Source organism: Aquarana catesbeiana, linkage group LG01 (assembly GCF_042186555.1).
Source record: "Aquarana catesbeiana isolate 2022-GZ linkage group LG01, ASM4218655v1, whole genome shotgun sequence".
NCBI classification, from domain to species: domain Eukaryota; kingdom Metazoa; phylum Chordata; class Amphibia; order Anura; family Ranidae; genus Aquarana; species Aquarana catesbeiana.
The window spans coordinates 93024568-93045145 of NC_133324.1; the positions used below are offsets into that span (position 1 = coordinate 93024568).

The 20578-nt window shown below is 41.5% G+C and overlaps 1 protein-coding gene across 1 annotated transcript in view; it reads right to left on the bottom strand.

Moving 5' to 3' along the window:
- Nucleotides 1-20578, bottom strand: part of OXCT1 (3-oxoacid CoA-transferase 1) — a 202569-nt gene that overhangs the window by 162394 nt on the left and 19597 nt on the right. Inside the window, exons 4-5 of the mRNA XM_073621764.1 lie at nt 8976-9111; nt 5731-5880 (exon numbers count right to left, since the gene is read on the bottom strand). Of these exons, the coding sequence (XP_073477865.1) occupies nt 5731-5880; nt 8976-9111 (286 nt within the window). The remainder of the gene's footprint in view (nt 1-5730; nt 5881-8975; nt 9112-20578) is intronic.

Here is a 20578-nt window from a genome sequence, read left to right on the forward strand (position 1 = left end):
AACGGCTGAGACAGCACAGCAGTGCCATTGGCTAACTGACTGACAGCTGTGGGAGCCAATCAGGAGGGAGAGATGGCAGGGCCGGAAAGCTATCTGTCAGAATGGACACACAGAGCTGCAGCTCTGCTCAGGTGCCCCCATAACAAGCTGCTTGCTGTGGGGGCACTCGACGGGAGGGGCCAGGAGCAGCGAAGAGGGACTGTAGAAGGATCCAGGCTGCTCTGTGCAGTGGATTTTGCACAGAGCTGGCAAGTATAACATGTTTGTTTTGGTTTTTTTTTTTTTTTTTTTTTTTTTTTTTTAAACAAAAAAACAAAAAAACAAAAAACCACACACACACACACACACACACACACACACACACACACAGACTTTACAGTCACTTTAAGCTCACAGTAAAAAGGGAGAAGGGCTCTGAATTTTTGCACTTGCTAAACAGATTCATAGCCTGAAAAACAAACTAATCCACCACATCCAGAGACCCTAAGGCTGGCCATGCATGGGTCGAAATTGGAAAGGATTTTCTTTAGAATCTGTAAATGAGTAAGTTCACCCAACGCGTTTCTGCTAATAAGCCATCTTATTAGCAGAAACGCGTTGGGTGGACTTACTCATTTACCGCTTGCGTTTCCATATATGCCTTTTTGATGACCGATATCATGTGAGTGTGTTACAAAAGTTTTAATTGATAAAAAAGTATTTACGGTATCACGCTATGCGAGTTTTATTTGTTTTTGCATGGTTTGTGATTACCTGATCTGAGCTCCTCATTTGGAGTATTATCCACCAGCTGATGTCCGGAATATCCGCACCAAGTTATCGTGGCTGTTCAAGCAGGCGCATCTCTCCAGATAGCTGAATTTAAGCCTTTATGACTTGGGTGGCATAAGCTTCCCCAAGTCATCGACATCTGGTGAGCCTCCTTACAATTACTGGTGGTGGCTTACCTGTCTTTCCAATCTCTTCTGAGTGATGTCTGACAAACATGCCTCTGGATATACGCGATTGCCTTCTTCAAATTTTGGACTTTCCTTTAATCAGTGACAATTTCTGATTTCTTGTGTGATTGGACATCCTGTGTCCCAGCGTGGCAATTTGTTGTTTTGATTTCACTTAATCATTTTTTATACACAATTCATTATACATTTACTTTGTGATTTATTTAGTAATTTTTCCTATTGATACTTATGAACAGCACTGTTTATATGATGGGAAATTTAATCCATTATTGGTCTATTTGTAATGCTACACTTTAATTTTTCACGTTTTGGTGCTTTGGTCTATAGCTGTGTTGGCTGCTATTTTTTACACAGCGCTGTAATTTCTTTTTATTTTCAAAATTGAAGGCTTGGCTGGTCGAATTTGGAAATCAATGGTGGCACGATCGGATCACAAAATACAAAAATTTCTGATATTCGAAAGATTTGTTCGGAATGCGACTCATGAATGGTCTGCATGAAGCTCCAAAATATGAAATTTTTGTTCTTGGGTTTATACGGTTTAAGTTGAATGTAAAAGTAAAATGTATCCGATTTGCTCGCTTTTATAGTCTGTTAAATATAGAATTGAAAGCGTTATTATACAGGATCCGTGCAACACGTGCAAAGAAAATAGCAGTTGATCCAGCCAGAAGTCGATATCTTCCTGTACTCTGACCCTGGACTATTAGTTAGCATTGTACCCTGCTCTCTCTAGACTACAAAACACCTCCCCTGAAAAAAAATAAAAAATATGTATTAACGCAACCAAATTTAAAGGACTGGCAAGCTGCAATACATTCATTTTTTATTTTTTTTTGGGTTTGATACGCTTTAAGCATTCAGAAGGATATCAGGGACATTTAGGTTCACTGTGCAAATGTTTTTGAAACCAAAATGCACCACGCTATAGTACAAAAAAAAAAAAAAAACCCACACAGTCATGAAGCTTTACCATAAAGCCAACAAAGTATGTTACAGATGATGGTCTCTGGGTAAATCAACTGAAGATTAAAATTAAAAAAAAAATTTACAGTAAAGAAAACTAATCAAAGAAGGACAAAACAAAGCTGTACTTTTTGGACTGCAAGGGATACAGACCATGGCAGCTCAACTCCAGAATTACTCTGGGGTTATTTGCACAATAACAGGGTAAGACATCTGGTGCCAACTGACTAAAAAACGTCCAACTGTTGTCTGCAGAGAGCGGTGTGCATGTCCATACCACCATCTATTGGCAAAACATGTGAATTAATTTATTTTTTGCACAGAAAGATTTTAAATTCCATTTGCAAGACGTGTCCACCTTGTACTGTACTGCATTGTTAAAACAGGTTTCCACAGACATATGAAAATCCTGGATCAAACAGGATGTGAGGAAATAGAGGTCTGGGATGATACTGCACGGCTTCTTTAATCAAAAGTTGTTGCTTTCATTGCAAAGGGAAAGTCTTGGGCAAAAAAAAAAAAAAAAAAAAAGTATTCTCACAGACCGATTTTATTAATCATTTTTAAATGTATGCTATTGATGCCTGTGGTCCACTGCATACACCATTACCATACAAACCATTTATACAATTAAAAGGCAGCTACTTCAGACTTGTGAGCTCACATCAGATATTGGGGCTTCTACATTATTATAATACAGGATTTATATAACGCCAACAGTTTACGCAGCGCTTTACAACTTGAGGGTAGACAGTACAAATACAATACACTTTAATACAGTAGGAATCAGAGGGCCCTGCTCCTTAGAGCTTACAATCTAAGAGGGAAGAGATACAAGAGGTAATAACTGTGGGTGATGTGCTGATTGAGAAGATAAATGTACAGTTGTTAGGTGGGGCAGATAGGCTTCTCTGAAGAGATGAGTTTTCAGGGATCGTCTGAAAGTGGATAAAGTAGGAGAAAGTCGACAGATTGGGGTAGAGCATTCCAGAGGATGGGAGAGGCTCTGAAGAAGTCCTGAAGGTGAGCATGGGATGAGGTGACAAATGAGTTTGAGAGCAGGAAGTCTTGGGAGGAGCGAAGAGAACGAACGATTAGGTTGGTATTTTGAGACTAGGTTAGAGATGTAGCTGGGGGCCAGGTTGTGGATGGATTTGTAAGTTATGATTATCTATAGTTATAGTATCTTGAATTTAATTCGGTGACTGAGTGGCAGCCAATAGAGGGATTGGCAGACGCTGAGCGGTTTGTAAGGTGGACGAGCCTGGCAGCAGCGTTCATGATGGACTGAAGAGGGGATAGCCTATTTAGAGGTAAACCAATGAGGAGGGAGTTGCAGTAGTCGAGGTGGGAGATGACCAGGGAGTGGATTAGAAGCTTTGTGGTGACATTGGTTAGGAAGGGACGTACCTTGGAGATGTTGCGGAGGTTGTGGCGGCGAATTTTGGATAGTGATAGAATGTGGGGCTGGAAAAGTTGGTTCAGAGTTCAGGATTACACCTAGGATCTTGGCGTGGGAAGATGGGTTGATAGTTGAGCCGTTGATATTGACAGAGAAATCAGGGAAAGCGACACCTGAGTGAGGAAATATCATGAGCTCGGTTTTGGATAGGTTGAGTTTGAGGAAGTGATGTGACATCCAGGCTGATATGTCTATTCTACATAGCTCATCTTGGGGAACAAAGAGGCATGTTAAGGAGAAGTAGACTAATGTCCCTGCAAGCACAACAGGCCACATGGGCATAAAGAAAATAATTGGCCTTTGCATGGGTTTAGTTTTTAAGTGATCAGAGGAATGCCCGTCTATCACATTTGTCAGCCACAAACAGATCATGTAAATCCCGATTCAAGCTTTGTGAAGGTATTTACCTGGATTGGGGGGATATGGGCAGCATGTGGGTCACTGGCAAACATGAAAGTAATTTGTCATTTTACTGCAACCAGCAGATGATATCAGCTTGGTGACATGGTGCATTTCCCAGCTGAAATTCAGCACTGGAAAACTGGTAGACTGTAGGGGTGTGTATTGTTATCAATATCACCCAAATGCTGTGGTGGCATTCAAATGCTAGTATGAAAAGCTGGGCTTTTGTTTGAGGACCTTGGAAAAGACAGACCAACTTTAAAGCCATCTTAGCAACCAATTTGTTTCTGTGCAATTTAGAAATGTTCCATCACAAAAGGTTTGCATGTTTTATATTGGTGGGCAATGTCCTGAGGCCAGAGACCTAGAGAGACAGCCTCCTAGAAGTCTATGAGACGCTAATGTAAACAAACATCTAAGGAATGCTGTGGCCATTGGATTACGGTAAGTATGTCTTTGTGGATGGGGAGGGTGGGTTATGTTTGGTCATTATTATTATTTCAGGTACTTATATAGCGCCGTCAATTTATGCAGCGCTTTACATATACATTCACATCAGTCGTTAGAGGAAAGGGGCCAAAAGGATAATTATCCTTTAATAGAGAATCATTGCTATGCGCTACACTACTGTAACCCTCCACCTGCCAGTCTCAACCAATGTTCCATGTAACCCAAGGGTTCCTCCAGAGGTTGGTAGGGTTTTTTCAAGTTGTGGTTAATTGACCTCCCATTAGGATGGTGCCTTCATAGTTCCAGGTCCATTGCCATATGGAAGAGCCAGTAACATGACACCCAGGGGGTCAGCAGTTTCTAGGATGCTGCAACCACCACCTCATCCACCAAGGATTCCTTGCTTAGCTCATGAGTCCATCACATCCTAAGGTTTACATGAATCAGACTATTAGGACCATGTCAAGGCTGACTATATGGTTCATGGTTTGGCTTTCTGCATTAATGAAAAAAAAAAAGTGTTCATAATAAAGTGACATTTATATATCAGTTTGCAGGGAGTCCTCTGTTAGAAGTTGATCAGAATATATGTAAACTGGAAGGACTCTTTATACAAGGACAAGTGTTCAGAGATTACAATTTTAAATGTGCTCGATTTGATTCCTATTAATAAATCAGATAAAACTCTTAACCGCAAGACTCTTTAAAAGTGTATTTATGTCTTATATAGTTTTGGGTAGAATGTGGAAACATCAGGGGGGGAAACAACACAAAAACAGGCCATTGGCAATACTCATAGCAGCCCAGCACAGGGCGGCATATTCCCTCCAGCATCTTTGCTGTATTAAACCCATAAGCAAACATTATATGGCAGTTATTGATTTCCAGATGTGGTAGCTGCATTTGTTTTCTATTTTAGGCTCTGTCTTGTACTTTCACCTTGTGATTGTGTCAGCAAGTCTGTTTTTCAAAACAAGCAGCTGTCCTACAAAATGTAGCAGGTAGAGGGTTGAGCCAAACCATCACTGACAGGGGTACTTACAATGATCAGCTTTTATTTTTTTTTATATGGAAAACCTTTATCCCAAAATAAAAATTAAAAAAAACACCACAGTTGCTGTAACTGCTTATGAAGTATTAGCTGGAATTTGGCTTTAATTTGTTAGTGTATCTAAATCTGTTAGTATATCCAACATCCCCCAGATTGAATGTTGCTATACAAAGGTGTTGGTATTGCTCCTTTACCCAGAGTGGGGACATAAATACAGCTGGTGTGTTACTGGTCGGATTAGAAGGTGCAAATAAAAAAGGGAAAAGCCTAAAAAAAGTAAATGCATGCAATATTAAGTGTTTGGTTTTGGGTTTCATACCACTAACCTCTTCTCTTATGAACGAGAAATGAACAGACATTTCAGAAATACCTTTTTCCGTTCCTGGGAAATGCAGCTCAAGACAAAAAAAAAAAGCAAGTGGGAAATAAATTCTACTTACCTCTTTAGGTTTGCTGGAGATGGCAACTGTTCCATCCTTATTATATTTTATAGGCGCTCCTCCTTCTTGAATTAATGTGCCGTAACCCGTGGGAGTAAAAAATGCTGGAATACCTGCACCGCCGGCTCTGACTCTCTCTGCAAGAGTTCCCTGGTGGGGAATGAACACAATTTCTCTGTTAAACATTTACATTTCTGTGATTTTTTTAAAAATACAAGTGTACCTCCACTAGAGTAGAATAAAGATAAAAAAAAAAAAAAAAAAAAAAAAAAAAGAAAAAACCCAAAACACCATCCAGCTTGTGAAGCTCTGGGTTAGATTATACATTTTTTTTTTTTTTTTTTTTTTAAATGGAGGCTGTGCTAAATTTTGGACAGATTTATTTCTTTAAAGCATAGTTACATAGTCAGGTTGGGAAAAAAAAAGGGAAGGACACAAGTTCATCTAAATAAAAAATATCATACAATCCCATATACACAATCCTATACCTACAGTGGATCCAGAGGAAGGCGAAAAACCCCAGCAAAGCTAGATCCAATATGCGACAGCAGGGAGAAAAAAAAAAAAAATTCCTTCCTGATCTGGGAGAAAAAAAAAAAAAAAAAAAAAAAAAAAAAAAAAAAAAATCGGATTTTCCCTGGATCAACTTTACCTATAAAATGTTAGTACCCAGTTATATTGTATACATTTAGGAAAGAATCCAGGCCTTTCTTAAAGCAATCTACCGAGCTGGGAGCTGGCCAGAACCACCACTGGAGGGAGTCTATTCCACATTTTCACAGCTCTTACTGTGAAGAAACCTTTCCGTATTTGGAAATAAAAATCTCTTTTCCTCTACACTTTTCCTTGGCCTCTGTGATGACCATAAAGTGAATAACTCATCATATGAATGCAGTATAGAAAGTAAATCCAATATCTAGTCAAGGTCAAAAAAACATTTCCATTAGGGGTCTTTTTGTTTTTTTAAATCTAAAGTTTTGCAGAGTAGTACAAAAACTGTGGTGGACGCAATTAGCCCACGCAGGGCTGCCATACATTCAAAAAGTTACAAGGAGAGATAAAAACAACAAACTTAGTGGTCAGTTAGAAATATTTACAGCAACCATAGTTGGTAACAAAATTAACTTAAACAGAACAAAATAAATCATTTTAAATTAATGTAAATGGTGTATGAATTGAGCACAAATACACAGGAGCAGCGATACCTGTTTGGAAATAATAGATTAGATAATGCAGACAGTACAAGATGACGATAATCTGACGGCTTGGGAACTGAGCACTGAAGGCAATTTGTAGATACCAAAAAGAACGTGTAGGGAGGTTGAACTTAAAACACATCGTAGGGAAGGGCAGTAACCCACGATTCCTAATTAAAATGATCCAGCTACTTAATTTTATACTTGGCCCAAGCAGCCAGATCAGTTAAGGTGTAAAAATGTGGAAGGCAGAGGTTGAGCCATAAAGAGGCATGGGGAGAAATTGGTAGGGGGTAATGGATTCGTAGCGAAGACCCATTTTCCAGGCTTTTAGGGTAGTAAGCATGGACAGGGTTAAAGCGCAAGGAGCCTTTGGGCCTCCATTAAGCAGATTTCATAAGGCTTCCAAGAGAACGATAGCTTCCAGCAAGGTGGAGGAATTGGTGCATTAGGGTTGTAAGCACTAATGCGCCATGAGCAGCTGGAAAGCCAGAAAATATACTTAAAACAATCAGGTATGGTCAAACTACCCTGTGAGGTAGGTCGAGTAAGTCTGGCCATACACTATACAACTTTCCTTTAGATTTACCAAAACCATATAAAATGGAGGTCACACCTAAGCCCTTTCAATTTGTATGCAATCAGACAGGCCCTCGTACTACATAGTTGAAGGTAAATCTAAAGAAAATTGTATAGTGTATGGTCAGCCTAAGAGATGGAAAATTTATATTTTAGGCAGCTGGGAACCCAACAGAAAAGGACCCAGACAGCTGTTTAAGCTGACTGAAAAATGTAGGCAGCCATTGTGGGGAGTGTGGGAAAAGCCATCTCCTCTAGGTTTAAGGTATTGCTGCTAGTATAGAACCTGCAATAAACAAGCACACTGCATCCTGTGTAGAGGGTTCTCAGCAACTGCCAAACTAAAGCAAAGGTGATGAATAGAAGCCAAGTGTCCTTTGTTACAGAGCACATGGCTTCATCAATGGCTCCTCTCCAAGCTGCAAAAGCTTAACCAGTGTGACAACAGCAGTTATAGGACTTAAAAAACTGTGCAAGGGAATTTTCTTTCTGCTAAACTTCCATCATGTGCAAGCTAAAACACACCACACACAGGTGGTGACTGAGCCAGCAATGGGGGAGATTTACTAAGGCTAGAGAGTGCAAAATCAGGTGCAGCTCTGCATAGACACCAATCAGCTTCCAGGTTTTATCGTCAAAGCTTAAATTCAACAACCTGAAGTTAGAAGCAGATTGACTACTATGAACAACTGCACCAGATTCTGAGTGCTCTAGTTTTAGTACATCTCCCCCAATGTGTCACCCAACCCTACAAAGCAGACAATGTAAGGGCTCATTTACACTTGCTTCAAAATCTGGCGTTTGACACGCTTTTTTTTTTTTTTTTAAAGTGCGCTAAATGCCAAAGTAACCGTCATTAATCAAAAAAAAAAAAAAAAAGATGGATTACCTTACAGTCCTGAAGAGTGAGCAGGGCATCACAAAATGATATAAAACAATGCTGAAAACAACACAAGAGATGTGCACTAGGTGGCAGTGCAGATGCAAAAAAAACTTAAATTAACAAATTTCTCACATTATGATAAATAACAGATGATTTCCATCGCAAAACGAATTACATATATAAACAAAAAGGTGAGTGAATAATAAATCCATCTAGTGATACCTCTGTGTGGAGTGGCCTCTCACCTTGCTGCTGTAAAGTAACAGCATGGGAAAACCAAAGATTTTACTATTCTCTGGGGTTCTTACATGGATGGCTGGTGGCTTTAAAAACCTCGATTTCCTTTAGGGATCCTCCTCTCCTTATCCTGAGAATCAATGCTGGGTGGTGGCTGATAGCCACCACCCAGTGGTTATGGCTTGCAGCTAGAGTCCACAAATCACCACATGGGCTGCAGCTTAGCATCACATATACAAGAATCTCCTAGGTTAGTTTGCTGAACAAGTCTGTTTAGAGTTGAGGCCCTATACTACATACAGAATATCCTACTACAAGTCTCGGATCTTCTTAAAGAAAATACATCTCACCTGTGGTACCAGCTCCACTTCTAGTTCTCCTTGTAGATACTGTCGCTCAAACTCAGCATTCTCACCCACATAGGAGGACACCATCCTCTTGATCTGTTTGGTCTTGAGCAGAAGACCCAGGCCAAAGTCATCAACCCTGCAGAAATATACAATATGGACTGAATTAGGACAGTGAACCTGAAATACTAAAAAAGCATACCTTGCCGATACTCACAGGTCAATTGCAATGGTTGATAAACCCAAGCAGTTTAAAATTAAACATTGTCAGTCAATTCATTTAAGAGAATAGCAGGGCAATCCTTCCCCTAAAGATACCAACTCTTGAGGCTCTACCTATTCAACATGGTGTGTTGCGTTAGATATAAAATATGATTTTTCTATAAGGCTGTTAGAATATCAGACTAGTTTGAGAAACATTCTCAGACAAACCTGATCTCTGCAAACGAATTCCTTGGTAACAATGGGAACTGTTGACAGTTTGGTTGTTAAGGTAAACTAGTTTGTAACCATTGTCAAAAAACTGGTAAACAAAATCCCAAATAAAAAAAGAGCAGGACACTCATGGATTAACACCAGAGCAGGAGGAAGAATCTGTAATAAGCAAAGAAGGTCTTCGCTTGGAGGAATGGAAAAAGTTAAAAAAAAAAAAAAAAAAGGGACAGGACTATTAAAGACCTTATTGGCAGTCAAATCAAATCTATCTTAACAAAGTCCATTGAACAATTATGGAGTCATAACCTGTCTGGTATTTCCAAACTGCTCTGTCCACATAAATCATTTCAAAAATGGGGCCAAAAACACCCAGATTAGGTAACAATTTTTATATTCATAGAGAAATGTAGAAACCAACCAGCACGAGAGAAAAGTTTATTAAAGTGCTGGAAACAAACACACACGCAATCGCTTCTGTTCTCTCCACCCAGGCTGAACTGGAGTTGCTGGTTAGTAGAGTCAGAGTCAACCATACAAGTTCCTGTTATGCTCAAGAATGATGGTTGGATAGAAGTAGACAATGTACCTACACAACTGGCCCCCAACATCTATGATCAATTTACACTCACCAGTATAGCTATGCGAGCCAATGGATCAAATAAAACTGCCCATGAAAGAAAGGGTTGGCATTTGGAGGCATGTACATACAGCAACAGCCTGGTTAGCCGCTATAGAGGGGACAGAATAGGAGATATTGCTGGCACTGCTAATCTTAAAGAGCAACAAAATCAGAGCAGAATTTCTCAGCAACCCATTTGGTGTCTGGCCGGGACTGAAGAAGGAGAGTCCAGAGGCTCAGAAAGATATTAAAAGTGCATTTATACTTTTGATGCCAAAGTTACCGTTCACAAAAAAAAGGAAATAAATAAAATAAAAAAAGGCGTAGGTGGTGCAGATTTTCTTTTAATCTTTAGGTATGCTGTGTGAATATGAACAAACCTAGTGGGGGGTTTCGAAATTTAACTGCAAATGTGAAAATACACCAAGTACTAATAAAGCAAAAACTAATTTTTAGAATGATAAAATAATGATTTTATTGTGTATAAAAAGGGTTCACAACACCATCAATCTGTAATTTTAAAATCAAACACAGAAATTCCATGCGGACATGGCAGCAGTGAATTAGCTCTACATGTTTCACCAGAGTAAGGCTTCTTCAGGAGTCTTATGAATACAAAAAAAAAAAAAAAAAAAAAAAAAAAGGACACAAACACACATACCACTTGAGAAGATTGTGCATCAAGGAGATCAGCCCATGGAGATATCAGAGGCTATAGGAGTGACAAAGTTCTCTGCATTTACACCTTTAATGGGACCTTTTTTAGACTTTAAAAAGGCCACACGATTTTGTAATTATTAATCAATTTATCACATGGGTAAAGACCACTCAACTAGGAATGCATCTTCAAAGTGTAGCAAGGGGAGAGAGAGAGTGGAGAAAAGAACTCAAATTCCTCCCCTTCCGTCAAACCACAATCAGGGGATGGTGCTCAAACAGAAAGGAGGATAGCTCTTGGACAATTTATATTGCAGCATTATTGATTGGTGCTTTGACGGAAGGGGAAAGCGGAGTACTTTTCTCCACTCTCCCCCTTGCTACACTCTGAAGACTCCAGATACATTCCTAGTGGAGTAGTCTTTACCCAAGTGATAAATCGATTAATAATTCCATGACAGCATGATCTTAAAATGCAGGGGACTTTAGGGTTGATTTACTAAAGGAAAATATACTGTGCACCGCAAGTGCACTTGCTCTAGAGCAGTGGTTCTCAACCTGGGGGTCGGGACCCCCTCAGGAGTCAAATGATGATTTGCCAGGGGTCACCAAATCCTTGGCTGTTCCTGAAGCCCGCACCGCTCTCCCAGCCTTTTTGCGGCCGCCCAGCAGGGCCGTCTCTGGAGCCCGCAGCTGCCCACTCAGTCTCTTTGCAGCCACCCATTCAGTTCACGGCATGACTGGGGGGCAGAGACTAGAGGTCAGCTGACTGGTGAGGTATGTTAAGTGGGAGGGGCTGGAGGAGACCCTATCTCCCGATTTCGGCATAGGTGCCACTGCTACGAGACACCACAAAGTCGGAGACACATTGAGTAACACTACCTGGGATTATAGTTGCCATTAAAGGTCCCCACTACAGTTCTCAGATCAGCAGATGACCTTGATCAAGATCACCTTAGTTGGCTGATCAGAACTCCCCACCAACACTGCCACTTATCCCATTCCCCCCACCAAGAAGTAAGAGAAGGAATAAAAATAGAGAATACATGGAAGGGAGAGGAAAAAAGGGAGAGAAAGAATAAGAGAAAGAAAGACGGCTAGAAAGAAGGATTGGGGGGGGGGGGGGGGGGGAGACAAGAAATTAGGATAGAGAGAGATAAAAGGGAAAGAAAGCAGAACAAAGAGAAAGTGGTACATCCTAAAATGTACCATAGGGGTTTTAATACTGTACAAGTGGAAGGGACTCTAGAGCTTAGTAAATGAGGTAAAGCTTCACTTTGCAGAAAATACCCAATTGCACGAAAGTAAATAAACAGCATTTTTGCTTGTATAAGTGGATGGAAATCAGCAGTTTCCCCTCTAGAGCAAATGCACTTGAAGTGCACAGTGTCCCCTTCCCGCCGACCGTACGCAGATATGCGTACTCGGCTTTCCAGGGTTATACCGGGATGATGCCCGCAGCTGCAGGCATCATCCCGGTACCGTTGTTTACAGCGGGCGATCGGCTATCCGAGTATAACAACCGATGCGGCTAAAAGCCGCTCGGTTGTTATACCGGAGGAGCGGGAGGGAACATCCCCCCCTCCCGCCGCTGTTACCTGCCTCCCGTGCGATCGGGAGGCCCGGTGTCTGATAGTGTGCCTTCGGCGGCTGGGGGCGGGCTGGAATGAAGCTGTGGGCGGCTTCGTTCCAGCCTTCTCATTGTAAATGCGGAAGCGACGTCATGACGTCACTTCCCGTTTACTCGGCTGCCAATGGCGCCGAATTTAAAAAAAGTACACAGTATTCAGAATCGCCGTTTTCAGCGATCTGAATACTTTGAAGTGCAGAGGAGAGATCGGGGGTCTTTTAGACCCCCGATCCCTCCATAAAGAGTACCTGTCACCACCTATTACTGTCACAAGGGATGTTTACATTCCTTGTGACAGCAATAAAAGTAAAAAAAAAAAATTTTTTTTTTTTAAACACAATTTATAAAGTAAAAAAATAAATAAAAAAAAAAAAAAAAAATTTTTTAAAGTGCCCCGGTCCCCGCGAGCTCGCGCAGCGAAGAAAACGCATACGGAAGTCGCGCCCGCATATGTAAACGGTGTTCAAATCACACATGTGAGGTATCGCCACGATCGTCAGAGCAAGAGCAATAATTCTAGCCCTAGACCTCCTCTAACTCAAACCTGGTAACCGTAAAAAATTTTTAAAGCGGCGCCTATGGAAATTCATAGGTACCATAGTTTGTCGCCATTCCACGAGTGTGTGCAATTATAAAGGGTGACATGTTTGGTATCTATTTACTCGGCGTAACATCATCTTTCACATTATACAAAAAAATTGGGGTAACTTTACTGTTTGGATTTTTTAAAATTCATGAAAGTGTCCCTTTTCCAAAAATTTGCGTTTAAAACACCGCTGCACAAATACCGTGTAATAAAAAAAATATTGCAACAATCGCCATTTTATTCTCTAGATTCTCTGCTAAAAAAATATATATAAATGTTTGGGAATGCTAAGTAATTTTCTAGCAAAAAATACGGATTTTAACTTGTAAACACCAAATTTCAAAAATAGGCTTAGTCATGAAAGGGGTATATTTGACTTTAGTAAAATAAACAACCTCATACCTCCCTGGGCTGATCTACTTCATGCACAAGCTTCTCAAGTTTTTGGATTCTTCCGAGCACCCTGTGACATTTATTGCAGTATTTATGACTCCTGAAGAAGCCATACTTTGGTGAAACATGTAGAGCCAATTCACTGCTGCCATGTCCAAGCCACACGGATTGTCTGATTGTTTTAAAATTATACATTGATGGTGTGGTTTTTAAAAAAAAAAAAAAAAAAAAAAAAAAAAAAAAACACAATAAAATTGTTATTTTATCATATACATAATGGTTTTATAAAAATGTTTGGCACCTTAAAAAAAAAAAATCCTAGGTAGATATAAGAGGGCTTGGCAGCTGTGTTTGGCATAATTAACCCAGTCTATACTATGTAGGCAGATCTTCCTTGACTGTCCTAACAAAGGGTTTTCTCAATATATACTGCAAAAGTGGAAATATGCTTTAAGCGAAAGGCTCGCAGTCTGTGGGTATCTAGTACTGGCCAGCAGTAAGGGTCATTAGTCTGCAAGGTAAACATTTGCATTTGAGATCAGTTTTATCTTATCATCCAAATGAGCTGTCAATAGCAGAATTGGAAGACCTGTATGACAGGTTAATGATTATACAGGCATTTAAATGAATGCTCCTAGGACTAGATGTCAGCTACTGGAATGCTGCTAGGGTCAAACCACCTACTGTACCATCAAGGGTAAAGTCTTATTCAACTGTCTGACGCTTTTTGACAGTCTGCTCAGCTCATGCTACCTAGCTCCTAGTATAGTTTATACACTTTGTCAATGCAGCTCTTCCTAAATAAATCTGGGCTGTCCGAAATAAAATGCTGCACTTTAAAGCAAATGAAGAAAATCACTCCAAATACTGTACACCAATCAGCCATAACATTATACTGAGTAGGTCCCTTTTTGCTGTCATAACATCACTGACCCCTTAGAGGCATGGACTCCACTAGACCTCAGAAGGTGGGAGGTGGAATCTTACAAGCCCTCAGTAGCACATCCTTTAACCACTTGCCGACCGCTGCACGCAGTTATACGTCGGCACAATGGCAGCGGTGGGTACACGGGCGTACCTGTGCGTCCCCTTTAAGAGCCAGGGATAGCAGGCCAGAGGTGCGCGCCCACCCCGTACATGGCAAACGTGCCCGCGGGACTCGACGTCCACCGGTCTCCCACCAATCGTGTCATGGAGCCTCAGAACGGGAAAGTGCCTATGTAAACAAGGCATTTCCCCGTTCTTCCTTGCGTCATGACAGAGATCACCGCTCCTTGTCATCGGGAGCAGGGATCGCTGTCATGAGACTTGAAACCCACCCCCCCAGTTAGAATCACTCCCTAGGACACACTTAACCCCTTCACCACCCCCTAGTGGTTAACCCCTTCCCTGCCAGTGTCATATACACAGTAATCAGTGCGTTTTTATAGCACTGATCGCTGTATAAAATTACAATGGTCCCAAAAAAAAAAAAAAAGTTGTCAATTTTGTTTGGGTGCAACATCGCACAACAGCGCAATTGTCAGCTAGAGCGACACAGTGTACGCATATCTTGTACCTGTAAATGGAGTACACTAGCAGTCATGATGGTGGCCAACAGACCAATGACATCTAGCAGTGGGGAAAATTACTGCAGAAGGAAAGCTGTGGTCTGAAGGTGAATAGTGCAGCAAAAGCACTAGGGGCTCCGTTCCCTTCTGTCTGGGTGGTTCGGGGCCGTTTCCGTGTTTGCTCTGCATATGCAGAGTGGACACAGCCTGTCACCTGCCCGCTCTGTTCACTGTTCCCTGCGACCAGTTACCAGGTCACTATAGTTACCCTCGCGCTTCAAAAGTTTGGGCACTCCTGGTCAAGAGGTTGCCTTTTTTAAAATGTACTGCTGAATAGCTTTTGGTAGGGCATAAGGAGCCATGGGATGCTCAATGAACAGCAACCGGAGTACACTATCCTCTATCACTAATTCGTGGGACAGTCTTTCTAGGCAACGCCCAATAATGGACAGCACTGGAGACATAATCAGCAAAGTCCCTGGCCAGGCAAGCACTAGTCTGGCTGCACTAGGGATAGCAGCTACAACAGTCACCAAGATCTTGCACTCAGGTCTGTACTAAATGTCCACAGATGTCTCTTTCCAATATCAGCCAGACACTTCTCCCGTGAACTCTCCAGACCAGATCCTCAGTGACATCTTTTAGCTGCAGAGATTCTCAGCAAGCAGGCCCTCCAGCTTAGCAAAAGCCAAGACACCGATGAACACAGGTAGAATGTCAGCTGGGCTGCCCAGAAGGGCAGCAGCCCTTCAGGATGGGAACTTCTCCTGGACAAGAACCAAACTGGTACAGACTGCAAACTATTTATGTGCTCTGTAGCCACCTATTGGGCACACCTCCCAAAGGATTGGCCAAGACCCATAAATATTTAGGCTACTCATTTAATGTGCTTCACTCCTATAGTATGTTCTGGCGTCTTCCAGTAGGCAGGGAGAAGCAGTCATGCCTGCAGCCTGAGACCCAGAGCAGTCCAAAACAATCAGCAACTGCTCCACCGATTACACAAGAGCCCCCCCCCAAAAAAACTAAAAATTTACCTAGCACCTAATTTAGAGGGTGCTGCATAGACATGAGACAGGGACACCCAGGACAGTTAATGTAGGTTTGTCCTGCACTCTTACAGTTTCAAAGCAGCAGGGCTTTCTGCAGAAAGACCATAGAATACAATCAAAACATATGCTCATTCAAGTCACTAACTAAACTATTGTCCGCTCCTGATGAACAGGGTGCCCCCCCCCCCATGAATTTACAAACAACAGGCAGCTCTTATACCTTTTCAGCGTTCAATCAGGCTTTTCACCCAGCAGCAAGCTCCAACAGCAAAGAGAGGGAGGGCCCTAAGCATCAGTCAGTTCACATAACCTGCAGATAGCAGAGACTAATAGTATTCTAGCTACCAGGTAGGATGTGGACCTAGGGATGGAGAACTTTTCCACCCAAAGAACTACAAAGTCTTTGGACAGGGCCAATTAGGACCTGCAAAAACAAAAACGTTTGTTTGATCCCAAATTAGCCATGAACCTTGGAGCCACTCTCCATGTGAGAAACTTAAGTGACATGTATACACAATCAACAATCCTGTATACCTGCTATAGTATATACATTCAAACACACATACAGTATGTATATATGCACATTTACTAAGAATGCATCAACGTTCCTCTATCGTGCAGTCTCACGCTTAACTATGAAAAAACCAACAGCTGACTAATTAGAGGATATGGTGCATGAAAAACCCAGACCTAAACATGACCGCTGGAGAGGTCTCCTGTGTATTTTCTGGTCTAGATCAGTGGCCTCCAAACAGCAGCCCAGGGGTCAGATGTGGCCTTTAGCTTGCTTTTACCCACCGATACCAACAATGGGGCATAATTTCTCCCACTGACACAAATGAAGGTGCACAATTACTCCCATTATTTTGTCCCACTGACTTCAGGACCTTTTTTTACTCCCAATGACCACAGGCCGGCCCCCCCTAAAATCTGAAGGATAGTAAACTGGCCCTGTATTTAGAAAGTTTGGAGACCCCCTGTATTAGAGCACTGTCTGTATAAATTCCTGCATGCATCCACCCATCTGCAGCCCATATTAGTGATAGCAATCATCCAATTAGGACCTAAGACAGGAGTGGACTGTAAAACAGCTTACATCAGGAGTAATTAGGTCTGCTTTAATAAGTTCAAGTAGGATCCTAATAAGCCATAGCAAACAAATTTAGTTTACTAAGACTGGAATTAGTTAGGCAGCCCATAGAGGAGTCAGGTAAAAAAATAAATTAAATAAATAAAAAAAAAAAAAAAAAAAAAAAAAAAAGACCACCACCACCTAAAAAACACCCTCCCACCCCCCCACCCCCACAAAACCATGACCAGATTTCCATTCACACATTTGAGGTGGATGAGGGAATAATTCCTGTCGATTCATTGTATTCTAACAGTGGGGAGACCTCCCCGCAATCAAAACACACTGGTCAGCGCGGCGGGCTGTAGCCTGCAGTGCTGGTTTTGCAGGAAAATTGGTTCAAATGGATGAAGATATAGTATGGACAAGAGCTTGCTGTAGGAATTTCTGAATTTTGGTATGGATATTTTAAAGAGAAGTATGGGTTTTTTTTTTTTTTGGATGATCATACTTACCTAGGTGGATGCAGCATCAGACCGATGCTGTAGCTGTCCTCCGGCGTCTCTGCACTGAGAACCGAGCCACCGAACACTGCCGATGGCTTGGTTCCCACACCTCCAAGCGGAGAGCTGCTGCCTGTCAGCATCTCTCCTCTCTGCTCCTCCACACTCATTGGAGCACTGAGCTGTGGAGGGGCGGGGAGCGGCTGTCTTAGCGGCTCACTGAGACTGCCATCACTCAAGGCAGCTGGTGGATCCAGACTTTATAAGTCGGGATGACTCGCTGCCTTGACTGATCGCAGTGATGTCAGCAGAGAGCAGACTTCAGACCTGAAAACGGTTCACAGGAGGAGTGCAAAAAAAAAAAAATTGCACTCCTGTGACCCTTAGGAGAAGCCCAACCTAAAAAGCTCAGGCTGGACTACTCCTTTAAGAGTACTGATAATGGGCCAACTGCCTTAAACAAACATTAAGTCCTTTTTGAGGTGCGTTAAGGATTGGAATATTCTCTCCATCAGCACCATTTTAGAAGTAACTTGCTGTTCGTTCCCCTTTGTTTTAGATTTTATTCCCCCTTTGTCTCCCGATAAGTCGCCATGCCCTGGGATGAAGTAGCCAGGCCATCTTGCATATCATCTGATTGGATAGATAGATATATGCGCCTGTCCCAAGATAGTCATAGTCCTGAAGAAGTGAATTATCCAAAAAACATGCACACAACCGATTAAAAGATAATCTGCAGTTTTTATCATGCGTTTTATTTTCAATTGTGATGTTTTTAAGTGAGCTTTTTGTAATATACATTGTTTTTATGTGACCGTATTCTCATGTGCCCAGCAGTCATCCTTTAACTCCCTTTTCTTTGTGATATAAAGTCATCACAACCAAAATATAACACCTCCTCTTCTCTAAGTGGGAAAAGGTTTTAAAGTCTACAGAGATAGCATTGTTCCCAGCTTGTTTTCCGATAACTTCCAGTGCTCTCTGGGCTGTTATTACTCACAGGACTTCTGGCTGAGCAGTACTTGTCAAACAGAGATACAGTGCCTTGAAAAAGTAGTCACCAAAAAAGTAAACGTATTTAATTGGGATTGTATGTGATAGAATAACACAAAGTGGCACATAATTGTGAAAGGAAAAGAAGTTTAATTTTTTTTATACAAATATCTGAAAAGTGTGACGTGCATTTGTATTCCCCAGACAACGCCATTTGTGGTGAAACGTACGTCGGGAGGTTGACGCTCTGACGTCATCGCTATTTACAGTGTGGACGGGTGCTCGCCATGCCGGCCGGCTGTTTGCTGTATTTTTACATACTCATGTGAGTTTTCTACCTTTATCTATTAAATCGTTTTTATCAGTATTACACTATGGCCAGTTCTTTTTTATTTACATGCTTGTGAGATGTCATTTTGGAGTCTCTGCTGTGTCCCCCCGGTTCCTGCCGCAAGCAGTCCAGAACGTCAATGGATCTCTCATACTGCTATTGAACATAAGCTGTGGTTGGCTTGCCTTGCGGTAAGCGCATTATTTGCCTGGTGATGGATCACGTAGTGTGGTGTGGTTAACCAATACTGAACACAAGCTGTTGGGCTTACCTTGTGATGGAAGTTTAGTGTCCTCATTACATCCTTTCAGCTACGATGTATACAGTCTAAGAGCACCATCTGGATTCTCCACACCAAGACGTGATACAGGCTGGTGTACGCTTGCCTTGCGGTAAGTGCAATTATTGGGTATTTGCGGATACTGTATGGGCTGTCACTCTCATTTTTTACACCATTGACTCTGGTTGGATTCACCCAAGGGGTCTTTCTTGGACTGTTTTCAGATCATTACTTCACATTTTTATTTTCTGTTACTATATATGAACACTTATTTTTATTCGCAAATATTACATATGGACACTCATGTTTGATTCATACATACATGTGTTGACCCATGTACTTTTCATAATTTAATTTAATATTTTTCAACATTTTTGTATTTATATATGTACTTCCTCAAGGAAGTCTTTGAGATTGCTTCACGTGTTTCACTTATATTTAGCGCAGTTATTTCTTTTTTTATTAGTTATTTTGGTGCACATCTCACTGTTTAACTGCTGCTTTTTGGGGGGATATTTTCTATAGGTAGCGCAGTATTTTTTTATTATTTGTATTCAGCCCCCTTTTACTCTGCTTTCCCTAACTAAAAATCTAGTGGAACCAATTGCCTTAAGTCACTCAATTAATAATAGAGCTGTTCTGTGAAGCCCTCAGAAGTTTGTTAGAGGACCTTAGTGAACAAACAGCATCATAAAAAAGGACAAGGAACACACCAGACAGGTCAGGTATAAAGTTGTGGAGAAGTTTAAAGCAGGGTTAGGAAAAAAAAAAAATCCCAAGCTTTGAACATCTCACAGAGCACTGTCCAATCCATCATCCGAAAATAGAAAGAGTATGGCACAACTGTGAACCTACCAAGACACGGCCGTCCACCTAAACTGACAGGCCGGGCAAGGAGAACAATAATCAAAAGAAGCAGCCAAAAGGTCCATGGTAACTCTGGAGCATCAGGTGGAAGATACTGTCCACAGGACAACTATTAGTCATGCACTCCACAAATCTGGCCTTTATGGAAGAGTGGCAAGAAGAAAGCTATTGTTGAAAGAAATCCATAAGAAGTCCCATTTGCAGTTTGCGAGAAGCTATGTGTGGGACACAGCAAACATGTGTAAGAAGGTTCTCTGGTCAGACGAGACCAAAATTGAACTTTCTGGCCTAAAAGCAAAAACGCTATGTGTGCTGGAAAATGTACACTGCACATCACCCTGAAACATGGTGGTGGGAGCATCATATTGTGGGGATGCGTTTCTTCAGCAGGGACATGGAAGCTGGTCAGAGTTGATGGGAAGATGGATGGAGCCAAATACAGAGCAATCTTACAAGAAAACCTGATAGAGTCTGAAAAAGACTTGAGACCGGGGCGAAGGTTATTTTTTTCCTCTCACTCACTTCACAAGCATGTGCCACTTTGTGTTGGACTATAGAGTTTACATACACTATAAAAGTTAATGCACCATTTATGGAGGACGTTCCACTTTCTTTAAACAGCTCATTATCGACTATTGCCC